General features: G+C 35.1%; 1 protein-coding gene across 2 annotated transcripts in view; it reads left to right on the forward strand.

Moving 5' to 3' along the window:
* TBK1 (TANK binding kinase 1) overlaps window positions 1–18,598 on the forward strand; it is a 39,317-nt gene that overhangs the window by 10,981 nt on the left and 9,738 nt on the right. The window contains exons 1-9 of one of the 2 annotated variants that reach the window (XM_027106910.1): window positions 1,852–1,888; window positions 4,552–4,616; window positions 6,293–6,453; window positions 9,352–9,462; window positions 12,840–13,019; window positions 14,808–15,004; window positions 15,866–15,924; window positions 16,321–16,412; window positions 18,103–18,204. In XM_027106910.1, the coding sequence (XP_026962711.1) occupies window positions 6,302–6,453; window positions 9,352–9,462; window positions 12,840–13,019; window positions 14,808–15,004; window positions 15,866–15,924; window positions 16,321–16,412; window positions 18,103–18,204 (893 nt within the window). In that variant the 5' untranslated portion in view covers window positions 1,852–1,888; window positions 4,552–4,616; window positions 6,293–6,301. Of the gene's footprint in view, window positions 1–1,706; window positions 1,889–4,551; window positions 4,617–6,292; window positions 6,454–9,351; window positions 9,463–12,839; window positions 13,020–14,807; window positions 15,005–15,865; window positions 15,925–16,320; window positions 16,413–18,102; window positions 18,205–18,598 lie in introns of those variants that run through there. The other variant, XM_027106909.1, reaches the window with a different exon arrangement.

Genomic DNA, 18,598 nt, shown 5'->3' on the forward strand with positions numbered 1-18,598 from the left:
GTCATTAGTCGTTAGAGAAATACCAGTCAAAACAATTAAGAGCTGCCACTACACACCCACTAGGATGGCTAAAATCAAGAAGACAAAACAGAACCAAGTGTTGACGAGGCTGTGGAGAAATTGAACCCCTCATATACTGTTGGTGGTGGTGTAAAAATGTGCAGCCTCTTTGGACAACAGTCTGACAGTTCCTCAAAAGGTTAAACAGAATTACCATATGACTTAGCAATTCCGCTAGTAGGTGTTTATCTAAAAGAATTTAAAATCCACACAAAAACTTGTACCAGTATTTATAATAACCAAAAAAAAAAGGAAGTAGCCCAGTATCCATCAACTGATGAATAGGTAAACAAAATGTGGTATATCCACACAATGGAATATTATTTGTTCATTACAAGAGTGAAGTAGTGATACATGCTATAATATGGATATAACCTGAAAAATGCTTAGTGAAAAATGCCAGACACAAAAGGCCACAATATTTGTATGATTCCGTTTACGTGAAATGTCCGGAATAGGCAGATCCATAGAGAGAGAAAGCAGAGTAATGGTCAGGGCCTTGAGGGGAGGGTGGAGTCGAGGAGTGACTGCTAATAGACGTGGGGTTCTTTTTGGCGTAATGGAAGTGTTCTGAAATTGGTGGTGACGGTTGTACACGCTGTGACTCTTAACTACTTTAAAAAATGAGTTTTATGGTATGTAAATTTTATCTCAACAAAGCTGTTATTAAAAAATATATGGCAACCAAAGGGAATAATATCTTCTTGGAAAGAAATGAATCAATATTCGAAGAATAGGAAAAGCCCAGTGATAAAGTATGAGGTTAGTGGGAATTCTTGAACTTGACACTGGAAGCAGTAGAGACTACTTAGGTGAGGGTAAAATGAAAAAGAAGCAATATATGCTACAGCCTAGTAAATCAAGTAGAAGTTATAGATGATTGATGCCTTCCTAAGTATACTGGTAGTTCTGAGCTTTCGTAATTGATTGTTGATACCCCTAAACTTATTTTTATATGTCATGCTTGGACATTCATCTGTCAGCTGTCAAACAAATGTTTCAGACTATCACTCTGTGACATTGCATGTCAGTTAGCCCAAACAGCTTAATTTCAGCAGTTTTGCCACCTTTGTCCTTAAAAAAAAAAAAAAGAAAGAAAAGAAAATGGCATTTTTAGAAGAGCACTAAGCATATGAGAAATATATTTTTGTGGAAACAAGTCTGACACTTTGCCTCCTTCTATTACTTTTTTTTTTACTATATTATGTATTGAGTCCAGTTTACTCTTTTGTGGAATTTTTTTCCCAAGGTAAAAATGTAAAATTGTGGTGAAAGATTATCTTTCTTGGGAATCTTCATTCTTAAGTTTAAGCAGATGGCCCACAGGTGTATAACCAAAAGTAATTCTGGAGGTCATAGGCTTAAGACTGTTGTGTTCCATTTTCTTGATAGTGTTTAAGAGAGATTGGACTCTTCCTTAGACCATATTGGTCCTTATCATTCTAAAACTCCTCATTACTCAAACATGGAGTACAAAATATAAGTATAATCTGTTACTTCTTTGATTAAAATGACTTTGGACCAACTTAGGTAAAAACTTACACTGAGTGAAAATGAATTAATGTTAATTAGTGAGTCTGATGCACACATACATATGCATAGATACCTACATTATGATTTCCTGTGTTTTATATTTATTGTTGAAGTGGGTGGAATGAATCATCTCCGAGAAAATGGCATAGTTCACCGTGATATTAAGCCAGGAAATATCATGCGTGTAATAGGGGAAGACGGACAGTCTGTGTACAAACTCACAGATTTTGGTGCAGCTAGAGAATTAGAAGATGATGAGCAGTTTGTTTCTCTGTATGGCACAGAAGAATATTTGGTAAGTCATGTATCACTAATAATTTTATTTAAAGAAGTTGGATATATTGTAAATATGGATAATTGGTCAACCAGTTCACTATGAAATGTCAACTTTTATGGCAAAAATTAAATTTTCTATTCTAAGGAATATGGTTTGTAATGAGGTATTAAATATTGGTTTCTCGGTTATTTCTGTTAAAAATTCTTACAAGTTTTATAATAATCTTAAATAATTTTACTAATGTTATTCATCTATATTAAAAGAAAGAACTGTCTGTACACTCCAGAAACATCTAACTAGTAAAGGCTTCCTTATTTGGAACAGAGCAGTTAATACATTACAAGCTTGTTATAGTACTCTTCCCTGTAGAGGAAACTTCATTATAATTCTGAAGCAGAAGATCCTCTTCAGGGAGGTTGGTTATTGAAAGACGAAAAGAATAGTTGTTAGAAACACATAAAATTGAATGCCTCTAAAAGATCTAATTTGAAATGCTAGAAAACTAGAAAAGCTCTGTGGTTGAAACAGATTATGTAGATGTGTTTGTGTGAAGTTAGTAAACATTTGAAACACTTAAGAAAAGACACTGAAAAATAAGTATATTTAACTTGTAATCAGGAAGTTTATAATATACAGCTATCACTAATTGCTCATGGCTCTGGGTTTTGTTTTAAAAGTCTTAGAATCTGTGACTTTTTTTCCAACTGGATTCTGCCATTGTAATCTTATAACATGAATAAAGTCTACCTGGCCCCATAGCTTTATTCAGATTATACTAAGTCTGGCATGAATTAAGATGTCTTGTTCTATCAATATATCTCCCCAAATTAATCTATTATATTTTGATAGTCTTTATTAAGAATACCTAAAAATGGATTACATTCATCCAACAGTTATTTAGGTACCAGGCACTGTTCTAGGAACTGGGACTTCTGCGATGAACCAAATGTACATGATTTCTGCTCTTATGGAACCCACAATCTAGTGAGGACAACAGACAAGTAAATAAGATAAATTCAGATAATTAAAGTGTTGGAAAGACAATATTAGGTAATAAAATAGTGACTAGCAGGAGGAAGATAGCTGGGGGAAGCCTGCTTTCAGTCCTAAGTGAACTGACACTTAAATGATAAAAAGAAGCAAGCCATGCAGAGATTTGGGGGAAAAGCATTACAAGCAACTGCAAAGGCCTAGAAATAAGAATGACCTTGGATGTTTGAGAAACAGGGAGGATGACAGAATAGCTGCAATTTAGTGAGTGAAGAGGCAGGTGGTAGGAGTTGGAATTGGAGAAGTAAGCAGAAGGCAGCCGGAGCATACAGGCTAGTGGTTTCTACCGTGTATGATCGCCCCCTTTTTATAATAAATGTTTTACAATGTTCTTTTCAGTATCTTAAAAAGAAATTCTTAGATAATATAATCACCTGCATATCTAATTAAAAGAATAGCATAGTATCTTAATAATAATATAAAGGAAAATATAATAAAAATCATAGATAGTTAATATGTAAAAGTTTAGGAACACCTTCACTGGCAGAAAACGTAAGTAATCAGACGCTTTCACCTGTATGTAATAACACCTCCAGTGCACGTGCAGTGATAACTTGTGTGTTATATTGGTGAGTCACATAACACAGGTGTTGTGTTGTCACTGACATGATTTTCCAAAGCAGTGAATAATTCTTGATAAAGTTTCTAACTAAACAAAGTAGATTTACATGTACTGCATTCCTGTAGCTGCAAAAATACGTTGTTTACTTTATGTACAAAAATACATTGTTTATATATAAAACAAACTGAGATCATTATAAACCTCTTTCCTGCACAAATATCTGGCAAGATATTCAAAAGTCATGCAGGATGTCAGAAGCTTATTTTTCAGAACTGTTTCATATTTGACAGGATGTCTCTCATCTCTGGTCTCTGCCCACTAAATACCAGTAGCCCTTCCCAGTTACTGTGATAACCAAAAAAACCAAACAGCAGTACAGTACTAGCGTTCATGAGGTTGATCCCTATTACCAACTGTCAGTCTTTCACATATTCTCCTAGGACCACAGGTTAGCTTTTGCCTCTAACAGACTTTTAAAATGGAAAGAACGAAACATTTAAACATTATTTAAATTATTAAATAAATTTACTCCAAGTCCATGCTGTTCTCTTGGCTAAAATTTTACTCGGATCTGTTTTTCCTATTTCAGATTATGCCCAGCCCTGTTTTCTAATACAGTACACCACAATTATAAAATGAGACACATAATGGCCTGAAGCTCAGCAATCTAGAAATATTTATGTATTTAAATGAAAACTTTTCTCATTTTGGAATTCCCAGACCAGATGTTGAATCTTCTCCTTTTTGTGTGTTAAAGACCAAAGGAAACACCAGCATTTTTTCTTCTGCCATTTTTAATATGATGGCTATCTTAATAATATCTGAGAACTTGCAGTAGGTTTGTCCTTATGCTCCTATCTCAGATGCAGACGCCCAGGCCCAGTAATACTGATCCCTACACAAGTACAAGTAGCACATTTGAGACAGTGCCACTGGGCACAGATACGTCAGACCAGCATGTGTCAGGCCACAATCAGTCCGTCACTGCCCAGGGAAGGCCTTCCAGCTGTACCAATTAGGCAGTGTATTATTGCACCGTTTGAGGAGGTCCCCCTTTGTCTCCTTCTAGAATCGCTGTATCTCCTCTTCCCAGGTTGGCGGCCTCATGTTCCAGAAGATATCAGGCATGTCCAGGTACTCTTGGCCTCTTCACAGCACCTTGATACACTAAGTACTGGCTGCTGGGTCAAAGGTCTGGCCAGCGCTTCTTTGGCCAGTAGTTGCTTTAGGTGCTCTGCCACAGAACCAGCAAGACCACTCAGCCCCCATGTGTCTGGTAGGCATGTTGGGACACTCACTTAAGCTCCTCATGCTTATCACCTCTTCTGATTTCTCATTAAAATGTATTTCCCAAAAGAGTCCCACCCATCCCCCCAAAAAATAATAATCCAGGGCTTGTGACCCTTTGAGAGTCAGATTCATAAACTGCATCATTTAGAAACACCCTCCCATCACTGTTATCTGCATGGGTTCCCAGTCCCTTGGGTCACTGCCAAATACCACAATGTCGTAAGGCATTGTTTTCGTTTGGCATCATTTGGGAGATGACTCTACTTTGATCGAGAGTACACTCTTGTAGCTTTATCTTCGAAAAATCTTTTAAGTTCCAGCGCATAACTAACATAAAGACAAATGTCACGAAGCTAAGCATGTATGACCTCTGGTTGTCCTCTGCAGAGCTTAATGTCCATCACAGTCTCTGTCTGGATCTGTAAGCTCCTAAGCCATGCCCTGTAAGTTCCACCTGTTCTCCACAACTGTATCATAGTGTATTCTGTGCTTAAGGACGTGTGTTTAACATCAGACCAGCTACTTGTCTCAGTTGCTGTATCCCCCAGTGTACCTAGTCAGGCTAGTCCTCCGAATTAATTCTAGAAAATTAAATTTTCATCTCAGAGCCTATATGACTTGCTCAGCTGGATTGCATGTGAGAGATGAGGGAGAGGAGTCAAGGCTGCCTGATATGTTTTGGGTATGAGCGACTGGGTAGATGATGGTACCATTTACTTAAAGGATAAAGATTAGATGGAAACAGGTTTGAGTCAGAAGACCAAGGATCTATTTTGGATACCTTAAATTTAAGCTACCTTTTAGACATTCAAGAAAACAGTAGGATATATGAATCCAGAGCCCAGGACAAGAGATAGTTTGGGGAGTTAAAGGATATAGGTAATATTTAATGCCATAGGCTTGAATGGGAGATGAGGAAATAAGGCAGTTGTAAGTGTGGACAGCTATTTTGAGTTTTGCTATGGAGGGAAGCAGAGATTTGGGTGATAGCTACAAGGGGATGTAGGGTCTATTTACGGTTTTTTTTTTAAATGGGAGATATTAAAGCATGTGTGTACGCTGAAAGGAATGATCCATACGAAGGGAAATTGATGCATAAAATAAAAGTGGTAGTTACAGGAATTGATTTCTAGAATTGGTGAGATGATATGATGGGCCCCACAACACAGATGGAAAAGTTAGCCTTTGATAGGAGCAGTTCCATTATAACTGGAAAGTAGGCTTAGCTCTGGACACAGATTCAGGTAGGTTGGTATTTGGTAACAGACATAAGGGAGAGTTGATCTCTGATTTCTTCCATTTCCTCATTGAATTATGAAGTGAGGTCATGAAAATTGAGGGTCGAAGGAGACGGTGTTGGAGATTTGAGGAGAACGGGCAAGATGTGAAATAGCCTCTTCAGATTGGGAAAGTGAAATAATTAGGAAAATATAATAGAATTTCCAGGCATCACTGAATACCCATTTTTGTGTAATGTATTATAGAACACAAGTTAGTAGCTTTTTCTTTTCTTTTTAAAGCATCCTGATATGTATGAGAGAGCAGTGCTGAGAAAAGATCATCAGAAGAAATATGGAGCGACTGTTGATCTTTGGAGCATTGGAGTAACATTTTACCATGCAGCTACTGGATCACTGCCATTTAGACCGTTTGAAGGGCCGCGTAGGAATAAGGAAGTGATGTAAGTGGTTTCTCCATCTAAAATTAGAAATAATTTTTTAAATGTATCTCTATCTTATTTTGTTTCATCATGTTAGAGGGGTACGCTACTGAAAATTGATCTAGCCATCATTTCTGATATTTTAAGCTATTTGGTTTTTTAATAAGAATGCAGCCTTATCAGAGTGTATAGGCATACTGTTTCATACCATGTTTAACTATCTTATGTACAAAGCATAAATGGCATCCAGTCTTTGATCCATATTAAAAATATACTGCTTTCTGGAGTTTATTTCAGTGCACTGTATATTTAGTTTTCTGTGTCCTTATCAGGTTTTTTCCTCCATGTAACCAAAAAAAAAAAAATAGAACTTCTGTGGAGTACTAGAACCATTACTGGATCAAAAAGAAATACAGGGGCTTCCCTGGTGGCGTAGTGGTTGGGAGTCCACCTGCCGATGCGGGGAACGTGGGTTCGTGCCCCGGTCCTGGGGGTCCCGCATGCCCGCGGAGCGGCTGGGCCCGTGGGCCATGGCCACTGGGCCTGCGCGTCCGGAGCCTGTGCTCCGCGGCGGGAGGGGACGCAGCAGTGAGGGGCCCGCATACCGCGAAAAAAAAAAAAAAAATACGGTTCTTACCCTGAACTGACCTGATTTCTTTAACCATTTCAAAAATAACGTTTAATGTAATATTACATTTTTTTCGTGTTGCAGTTTCAGTCCAAAGCCTGAATGCATTTTACTAGTACATTATACATTTATGTACTCACATAATTATTAGGAAATAATTACTGTGTACAGAGTCACTACTGTAAACCAAATAATGGAAGAAAAGAGGGATGGATTTTTAGATGTGAAATCTATTATAAAATTCATCCATACATTGGCCACACTTTTTATGTTAAAAGAAATTAGTGAATGACCTTGCCTTATGAGAAACAGCCAACCTATGTACACATAAAACTATGAGGTTATGATTGTTTGGTTTAGTGAAGTAACTCATTTGACAGCCTAACATGTTCAGCCATTCTTTTGGATCTTAACATTTCTCTCAGAACTTTATATATATGTTTGACCCTGCCCTTTATAAGCAAACATGATAAAGTAACAATCACAACTGTAAATATACAATCTTTTATCTAATCTCATCTCAGAAAATTAGTAGAAGCATATTTTCTCTTTTGTTTGCGGAAGTAAACCAGTTCAACTGGTAACGATGACTTTTGCTAAAACCTGGGTATCTAAATGTTTTCCAGCAAGGACAGTGTACAAATTCATGGGAAGAAGTTATCCATTACTGTACTGATGATTTTGGTATAGCATCATCTTGAGACTGCTTTACAGCAGTGTCCTTTTTATAAAATCTCCTCATTAATGAAGGCTAAGAGTCAATTTCTGTTTTTCCTCATTAAACATAAAGTGTGTCCAACAATTAATCATGTTTTTATTGTCATAGGTGTTTTAAAACAGTATCAGCATGTCTTGCTCCCCTAAAAATAGATTAAATAAAAGTGTGATGCTCCCTAATAAAGGAAACATGACTTATAAGCAACTAGGAATACCTGATGATTTTATCTGACCACCATGTGGGCAGATAATACCATTAGAAGAATTTTTTTCTTTATTTGCACAGAAACTCAACTGTTTATGAATACTGATGCTAATGATTGTTCAGAAGCGCTTAAAGAAGTAATAATGACTGTTTTACTTTACTATTGAGTGATGTATTCATCTCACATTATAGCCATGATGATCCCTCAGCATCTCATTTACATGTTAATAAATGTATTTGTATATGGATCTTAACAAAATTAGTTAAGTTTTTTCAAGAATTTATAAGCGTTACCTTGATTAAGAATTGTCATTCATTCTATTTACTTCTCTTTTCTTGCATTAATCTCACATATCTCTGCTTATTTCTCCACAATCAAATGGTTCTCACATGAATGCAACTTATTTTTCACATTAATTTCCTTCTTCTCTGAAAAATCTCTTAAGGCAGAAATCCTGGCTGCCTCTACTGAAGAAGCAGCAAGCGGTCCAAATCAGTTGTACTGGTTTCTTCTGCTCTTTTAAAGAATATATTAATTTGCTCAGAGCACATTTATGTAGACATTAAACAAACCAAAAAAATTATGCCAGAAATAATATTTATAAACTTATGTAAGATTCTGCTGTGTTATGATTTACATTTTCATCTGGAAGGCATGAACCTTGTTTTCCTCTCCTACTTTATGGTTTTGTTTTGGAAAGTGCTGACACCTGAAAGGCTGCCTTGCCTCTATCATTATTAGTATTCTCTAGCTTCCCATCCATCTCTTTCTTTAAGTCATCTTTATTTTTGTCACCTTCCTCGAGAAGCAGATTAAGTTTTGACTTTTAATTTTGGTACACACATCTATTCCTATATGTGTATATATGTTTTCAATATGCAAAAATTTTCTGTTACTGTGCTATGTGTAGTTTTATCTTTTTTTTTTTAAAGAAAGCTATTGTTCATTCTCCAGTAATTTCATGGTCCAGTTGACTGTGCCTTTGGATAATCTGGGTAAGAGGGATTAGATGCTTTTTTTATGGTCTAGAGATATTCTGTAACATAACTTTTTTTGTGTTTGCTCAATTTTTTCAGATGGAAAAATTAATATTTTTGTTGTGAACATCAAGATGCTGTTTTATGGCACTGTGAGAACCCAAATGAAAATTAATTATGGCATAAGTAAAGTAATCGTACAGCCACTATTCTACTTCAGTCAGTCATATTCAAAGTATTTTGATTGTTTTATGGATCCTGTGAACATCAATCACAAAGTTTCATCTAGTAGATAATTGTAGGTGCAACTGAGGAAGTATTTTTGCAAAGCCCATTGATAGGCTATGCAGTAACAAACTACTTATTTTAATCTGCTTTTATTCCCCCCAAGGTATAAAATAATTACTGGAAAGCCTTCTGGTGCAATATCTGGAGTACAGAAAGCAGAAAATGGACCAATTGACTGGAGTGGAGACATGCCCGTTTCTTGTAGTCTTTCTCGGTAAGTATAGTGTACCCAGTTCTCTTCTGCACTTTGGTGTTTGGAATCTTTGTTGACTAAAGTCACAAATACTTAAGCGTAGTTTTGTTTTGTTTTGTTTAATGTTTCAGTAGATATTATTAAACCATATGCCTTGATTCGTGATTTTCATCTTTGGCAATATAAAGATCGATTTGGGTCTATGTAAATAATTTTGCCAGATCTCTTTTAGGACATAGAGTGTACATACATCTTTGAGATTGCTAATCACTGGTCTTGGAATTGTGTGCTATGTGGGGATCCAGCTAAGGACCTTGGTATCTCTTGTGCTGACCTTCATAATGACATAGCACAAATAGTGGCACAGATAGGAATAACTAGAGTTCTAAAAAACAAACACTCAAGAAGTTTGATATTTTCCTCATTTTCAAAAAGTAATCATATTGTTCAAAAGGTGAGAAATAACAGTTTTCGGGACTTCCCTAGCGGCACAGTGGTTAAGAATCCACCTACCAATGCAGGGGACACGGGTTTGAGCCCTGGTCTGGGAAGATCCCACATGCTGCGGAGCAACTAAGCCCATGCACCACAACTACTGAAGCCCGCGCACCTAGAGCCAGCCCATGCTCCACAACAAGAGAAGCCACCGCAATGAGAAGCCCATGCACTGCAACGAAGAGTAGCCCCCACGAGCCGCAGTTAGAGAAAGCCCGCACACAGCAACAAAGACCCAACGCAGCCATAAATTAATTGATTAATTAATTAAATTTTTAAAAAAGAAAGAAAAACAGTTTTCTACTACTTTTTCCAGCATTTCAAATGTTCATATAGGTCTTACTTATTATGGCAGCCAGAACTCAAATTATATATGAATCCTGTTATCACAAAGAGAGATTTAAGGTAAAAGAAATTAAAAGTAGAGGGTAAATTTTTTTTCTGTTGCTATATCTTTTTTTTTTTTGAAGTATATTTGATTTACAAAGTTGTGTTAATTTGAGAGTAAATTATTAGATTTTACTCTAGAAATAAAACCAAGACACTCATCAATATTTAGAATTTGTAATTACTGAATTAACTTCTATTTTTCCTGAGTGTAGGAATTGTATAATCCACAAGTGAACACACACAGGTTATGATTTACTGGCTTAATGCCTTTTATAATCTGTGGGTGCTCTTTGTATTACTTTCAACATACAAGTAAATAAATATATTTATTCAGAATATTTATTTAAACTATATATATATCACAAGCTAATAAAATATGTCCTATTATTTTATATATTGCTGTGAAAACTCATTTAAACTGGTAGTTCCAGTGCTGAAATCATTTTTGAAAACCACTACCCTGACAGTTTCATTTTTCTGTGTTACTTAAAGAAAAGTCTCCAGGGCTTCCCTGGTGGCGCTGTGGTTAAGAATCTGCCTGCCAATGTAGGGGACACTTCGATCCCTGGTCCTGGAAGATCCCACATGCCACGGAACAACTAAGCCCGTACACTTCAACTACTGAACCTGTGCTCTAGAGCCCACGAGTCACAACTACTGAAGCCCAAACGCCTAGACCCCGTGCTCCACAACAAGCAAAACCACTGCAATGAGAAGCCCACACAGCTGCAACAAATAGTAGCCCCGGCTTGCCATGACTAGCGAAAGCCTGTGCGCAGCAAAGAAGACCCAGTGCAGCCAAAAATAAATAAAATAAATTAAAAAAAAAAAAAGTCTCCAAAATAAAATTGTGTCATGCAACTAGAATTATCAAGAGAAGGTCACTTTATTGGAGAGCAGAAATTTAATATTATAATAGTGATCTGTGTTAAATTTTGATTTGGAAAATACTCATTTTGGAGATCTCAGGCAAAACTGATAACATTTAAAGGGGTCAGGAAATGAGCACCTGCTGTTTAATAACTATATTGCTGACACGCAGACTCAATAATTTGACAATCTGAACTATATATTGCATATTTCAGGAGGGTAACAGGCCTTATTTATCTAATTATTCTTTAGTACACCAAGTTATAAATTTTTTGATAAAAATTGCTCAGGTATCAGAAAGTATATTATATGATTTTTTTTTAATAGTAAGGACTTTAAGTACTACCAATCAGCAATAAAATCAACTACCAAAAATGTAACAACCACAGAAAAAAGATAACCATCCTCTTTCTTGTATGTATTAATTAGTCAAGACTGGATAGCCAATGAGAAAAACCTAACCCAGTTCGTTAAAGTGAAACAAGATTTAAGTGGAAAATAGATAGACATTCTAATTCAAAGTTCACATGTGTATGTAACTCAGAGCCCAGTGGAATCCTCAGATTCAGACTGTCATGAAGACTTGGTCTCTTCAAATCATTCAGTTCTGCTTTTCTCTGATTTCTGTTTACTTTCAGCCAGGCTCTTTCCTGGCAGCCACAAGATGGCTGCTGGCATTCCCAGATTCACATTCTCACAGCTTTGGAAGCTCAGTGGAAAGACAGACTTTCTTTCTCGATAGTTTAGCAAAGAGTTCTGGGTTGATTCTTATTTAACAACTTACATGCTACCACCTGGCCACTTCTGACCAATCATAATCACCAAACCTGACTGTCATGCCCATCTATGCACAGGGAGTAGAGTTAGAGAGTAGAGAGGTGTGGATTCTCTTACAAAATGAGGGAGAATAGATACTTATTAGGCAAAAATTTTAATGTCCACTGCATACCTTAAAAACTGTTAACAGGCACGGAATTATTCCAGTGTCTGTCGTGTAGTCAAGAATATATTTTTAAGACTACTTGAAATTCCATAATTGAGTCTATTTAAGCAGATTTTAAAATTCAGTGAAAGCATGAGAAAGAATAAAGGTCCTTCCATTCTTTTTTTTTTAATGTTTAAGTTTATTAGTCAAAGATTATTCCTAGTTGAATTGGCATTCATTGATTGCTAAATGATTATAGTAATTTTCCTTTCTAAAGAAGTGTACTACAAAAGGCGTATGAATTCAACATAAAAAATTACGTATTGGAGTGACGTATTAAAAGGACATTAATGACCCTGAAATTAAACCATTATCTTATCCTCATGACCACAGGGTTCCAATCAACTTATCTCACCTGGATAGCATGTATATACAATGTTAGAATATGTTTGGAAAAGTGAGGAAACTTGGGAAGGAGAGAATCAAAGAAAATAATCTGTAAAAGCTAACATAAAAATACCGTAACCCCTGGTTCATTGACAGGCAATATTAAATCAAGGTTACCTGGCTTTCTGAAAAGTTGGCAGATTTTTTACAATTTTAAATTAATCTAATCTAATAATAGTTCCTTTGATTTGTTGGTAAATATTATGATTTTGTACCTAGACAGAATATAACACATTCACTCTTCATGTAACTTTTTTCAATACTATTTTAGGGGTCTTCAAGTTCTACTTACCCCTGTTCTTGCAAACATCCTTGAGGCAGATCAGGAAAAGTGTTGGGGTTTTGACCAGTTTTTTGCAGAAACAAGTGATATACTTCACCGGATGATAATTCATGTTTTTTCGCTACAACAAATGACAGCTCATAAAATTTATATTCATAGCTATAATACGTAAGTACCTCTTTATATTTTTTTCCTGTACTGTAATGTCTTGTTATATAATAATTACGTATCTTCATAAATCAGGAGAGGAAGTAGAAAGGATGTCCCAGCTTCACCAGAGGTGCCCACTTTCTGCTTAGAAAACGTTTGAGTGCTGAGTAAATTCCTTTTCACTTATCTTTGGAGTAAAAGGATTAGTTTTCTAATTTTCTAAAATTTACAGGTAAATTAGCTTGTTCTTACATTGCAAGTTTTACAGGACTATTTTCCTTTCTGTGCTTTCTCTTAAATTACATAATCACATAACTACAAATAGCATTTACTAGTAAATGGGCCATGTTTTATTAAGAATATTGTCTTGTCACTTAAAAAATATTAAAGTGTAAGTCTTAAAGATAGTTAGTGTAGTTATTATTTGCATATGTGGCATAAAGCCCTTATTGAGTACTAGGGAAATAACCATTTGTTTTATCTTAAAAAAACACATTACACCCATGTGATAAAAATCTACCCATGTGATAAAACTACATAACTAAATCATACACATCCTTACATGTGGAACTAGGGAAATCTGAATAAAATAGGTGGATTATACCAGTGTCAAGATCCTGATTGTAATATTGTACTATACTTATGCAAGATGTTACCATTGGGGGAAACTGAGTAAAAGGTATATAGTGTCTCTCCATATAATTTCTTTCAACTGCACATGAATCTACAAAGATCTCAAAAAAAATGTTTTTTAAAATGAAAGGGAAAAAAACATTACACCCTTTCTATATGCCTTAATTGCTGTTTGACAAGACTCAGCAGTTTTGATGCCTCATAAAACTCAAAAAGAGACTTTCACTGATAATTTATTAAGGAATAGAATCAATTAGATGGAATAATATTTTAGACATTTTTGTGTAATCTATATCTAACAATATTATAAACATTAAATATAATGTAAATATAATGAATAAAATAATATTCATATAACGTTGGTTAAAATATATTATTCATTTTTATTTTGGTGCTTAATAGCCTGAATAGATATGTACCATAGGTGTTGGCCACTATTTCATCTTAAGAGTGCATGAACATAAAAAGCCCACCCAAGCCTGAGCCAAAAATCACAGCAGAGGCTTTTTGAAAGTGGCTTTTTTTTTGTTTGGAATCACAACATTGCTGCTGGAACATTTAGTTGATTTCATGAATCTGTTTAGGGAGAATCTACCTTTTTCCCCAAAACATCATTTTGAAAATGCCTGATTTTATTAATTCATTTAACAAACATTACATAGTCATGTTGTAAGTATTGTTCTCAGTTCTTTATATATTTAAATCATTTAGTCCTCACAGCAATTCTGTGAGGTGGAGACTGTTATTCCCATTTTATAGATGAAGAACCTCAGCACAGAGGAGTTAAGTAACTGAAGGTAATACAACAATTAAGTGGTAAGTGGAAGAACTGGAATTTGAATCCAGCTGTTCTGATTCCAGAGTCTGTGCCCTTAAACTTTCTGCCATATTGGCTCCCTGTTATTAAATATTAAAACTCCTGTGTATTGCACATATCCAATATAGGTATCAAACATAAAAATATTTTAGAATTGATTGCTGTATAGGCAGATTATGTGGAATTTTCAATTTAATAGACTTTATGGTATCCACATCAACAGAGCAGCATTTCTGTGGACTGGTCATGATCTAAAGTATCACTGAGAAATAGATGTTGTGGCCCTCGTTAAAAAAATTTTTTTTACCTCTTTTTTTATCCCAATTATGTTGTCCTTTTGGATTTTTCTCACACAGTGCTACTGTATTTCATGAACTGGTGTATAAACAAACCAAAATTATTTCTTCAAATCAAGAACTTATATATGAAGGACGACGTTTAGTTCTAGAACCTGGAAGACTGGCACAACATTTCCCTAAAACTGCTGATGAAAATCCCATCTTTGTAGTAAGCCGGGAACCTCTGAGTACAATAGGATTGATATATGAAAAAAGTAAGTTGGGATTTTTCTTATTGTTCTTACTAGCCATTTAAAAAAAAAAACCCTGAGAATTCCCTGGCGGTACAGTGGGTAGGATTCCACACTCTCACTGCTGAGGGCCCAGGTTCAATCCCTGGTCAGGGAACTAAGATCCCACAAGCCATGCGGCACGGCCAAAAGAAAAAAGAAAAAAAAAACTATAAAAATGATTGTCATCTTCATAAAGTCGACTGATGATGACATTAATGTAGAACTTTTATAAATATTAAAATTTTGTAAGTTAATTAGAGTAGTAGTAAAATTTAAAACCCTGTGTGCAACAAAATTTGACATTAAATATTTTGTTTATAAAATGGTAAAAATAGTTTGTCATATATGTTTTATTGTAGCTCTCTGCTTTTACTATTTTACTAACACTCAAAATAACCTTCTGTATCATAAATCTCAGCAAATATTTATTGTTTCCAGGGTGAATAGGACACTTTTCCAGGCTTTGAAGTTTAAGAAAAATTAGATCTGCATTTTGGAATCTTTTAAATTATTAATTCTAGTGGTGAAAAAAAATTACCTGGATTTTTATATTTCTGTTTAGATCTTGGGATTTGATTTAGATTTAAAGGAAAGCATTGAGCTTGTTATGTTGGAATATATTTAAGAAAAAGAAATGAAACTCCTTAGAAATAGTGCAGGAAATTTGTTAAGGAATGAGCATTTTGTTCAAGTGGTTTTCTTTAACCAGGAAAAGAACATTAAAGAGTTTTACCACTAACATTTAATTTAGAGGTAATTTAGAGGTTAATGTTTAATTTGGAGGTTGATGTATGAAGGATGAAATAATTCATAATTTTTTATTTCTGATTTTAATTATTTCAGTTTCCCTCCCTAAAGTACATCCACGTTATGATTTAGATGGGGATGCCAGCATGGCTAAGGTTCGTATTTAATTAAATGACTGTATAAACATCTGAATTAAAATTATCTTATTAATAGTGGAAGCAATAAAAAGTGTATCTTTATATACACCTATGTAATTTAGGAAATTACTCATTTAGATTGTTACCCATGACAAATTTTTGTGTTCTTTCTTCTTCGTATCCTTTCTTGAACTCATAGGAAAATTTTCTCCATTGAGACAGTGCATTTTTACCATCATTATGTTTATTTAAAATTTTTATTGCAGTTATATCTGTCCTTAGCTTTTAGAAATTAGTAGCTTACTGTGTTTTTAATGATAAAAACACAAAAGCTTGAAAATTTTTATGTGAAAGTTTTTCTTACCCTGTACCACAGTTCGCACCAAATATTGACACTTTGTATTTCTTCATTAGGCAGTAACAGGAGTTGTGTGTTATGCCTGTAGAATTGCCAGTACCTTGCTGCTTTATCAGGAATTAATGCGAAAGGGGATACGATGGTTGATGTAAGTAATGGATTGAAATTTGAAAATTCATCTTCACATAGGCCTCATTAAATACCTGGTAATCATCCCATCATTGATGCTTTACCTCTTCAGACTAGGTAGGGTCACGTGTATGATTTTTATTATAATACATTTGTTTCACAGTTTACAAAACATTTAGCAGCTGTTTTTTTGTTTTTTTTTTTTTTTGTGGTATGCGGGCCTCTCCCGCCGCGGAGCACAGGCTCCGGACGCGCAGGCTCAGCGGCCATGGCCCACGGGCCCAGCCGCTCCGCGGCATGTGGGATCCTCCCAAACCGGGGCACGAACCCACATCCCCTGCATCGGCAGGCGGACTCCCAACCACTGCGCCACCAGGGAAGCCCTGTTTTTTTTTTTTTTTTTCCATTTGATTCCTACAAAAATCTTATGAGACAGATAGGAACAAATAGTATCTGAATTTTAAAATTAAGAAAAAAAAATGAGAAAAATATAGGATTTCCCGGGTTGTCCAGTGGTTAGCACTCGGCGCTTTCACTGCCGTGGCCCCGTGGCCCTAAGAAACGTTTTGTGGATGAATATATGATATGTCATCTTTCCATCTGATAGAAATGGAGAATGAATAGTCTCTTAAGAATCGTGCCTCTAGTTCTATACAACGTCATTTGAAGTGTTTCAGTTTTATACACACATAATAATGGACTCAACAGTGCCCTTAGGCTTTAATGCTTGTGACAGTTTACGTTTACCCACCTCACACCTGTCCTTCCGTTCTCGAAAAAACAGATATGAAGCATTTCATCATTCTTGTTCTTCTGCTGCTGTTTCTAAGAAGAAAAAAGTATAAGGCTCTTTTTTTTCCTGTCACCTTTATGTTAAACCCATAAATTTATGCTTATAATTTTTTTTTATGTGTTCACATATCCAGTTTGTAAGCCTATGCTTTTCTCTTTCCATTAAGAAGCCTTTTTGTTTTTACTAAATGGTTTTTGGAAAAACCTAAGTGTTGACTCCATTTATTTTCATAGCATTGTTGCTAACAGCTCTTGTTTTCTCTTGCTGCTGCTATCTACTCCAGTCGCTGCTCCATGAAGCTTTTGTTTCTTTTACTTATTAGCTTTTAGTTCAATAAGTCATGAGAAAATAGTTTTTCACGTAGACCACTGTTGGCAAACTTTTTTAGTTAGTAAATATTTTAGACTTTGTGGACTGCAAATTCTGTTTTCATTTTGTTTTTACAACCTTTAAAAATGTAAATACGTTTCTTAGCAGAAACAGGCATCAGTCCTTAGTTTGTTGGCCCTTGATATAGATCAGAAGGTCTTCATTTATATTATATACTGTGTCATCCTGCTTAATAAATCAGACAATAGTCTACTCTGAGCATTAAAAATTAATTCTAGTGGTATAAAATGTAATGCTGTTCAGCTTATTTGTGTGATTGTAGATTAGTTTTGTTCCTTAATATAATTTTAATGCCTTAGATTTCTAAACTGTTAACCTGATAAGTGGTAATGGTTTTGTACGCTGGATAGGTATAAAGCGTTACAGAGATGCTTTCAGTAGTAAAAAGTGAATTGGCTTTCATAATGTTTCAAGACTGTCAAGAAGTTTGTCTGAACAGAAAGTAGTACAGCAGTGTAATTAGTGAAAGGCAAGAGAAAACAAATAATTCTTTAGATAAACTAATGGGAATATTATTATTTTTTAGAGAATTAGTTAAAGATGATTATAATGAAACTGTTCACAAAAAGACGGAAGTTGTGATCACATTAGATTTCTGCATCAGAAACATTGAAAAGACTGTGAAAGTGTAAGTAGACTACTTCCTTACTAATAGTGGTTAAAATGTCAATGATTTTCCATTTCTGTTTAGTTTGTTTAGTTATCCTTGGCATGATATAGCATGCCCTGCAAGTCTTTCTATTAAGGGACAACCTTAGATTAAGTCATTTCCTCCTAAGGGCAAAAATACTCAGTCATTTCAGTAAGAAATGAGTACCATCTTTTTGGTGGCATTTTCTCCTTCCCTTTGAAAAGGAAAAGGAATCTGAAATAGAAACATCTCATTTTTTTTACCTTGCAAAGCAGACAACTCTGCATAGGAAAATATAAAACCTGTGATCAAAGGAAGTAGGAAGAGGTATTCTAGAACTCTATTTGGGTAGTATTTTTAGAATTTGGAGATTACTTTTAGTTTACTCTTC

Source organism: Aethalodelphis obliquidens, unplaced genomic scaffold (assembly GCF_003676395.1).
Source record: "Aethalodelphis obliquidens isolate GAN/ISIS:26980383/991018 unplaced genomic scaffold, ASM367639v1 scaffold8, whole genome shotgun sequence".
NCBI classification, from domain to species: domain Eukaryota; kingdom Metazoa; phylum Chordata; class Mammalia; order Artiodactyla; family Delphinidae; genus Aethalodelphis; species Aethalodelphis obliquidens.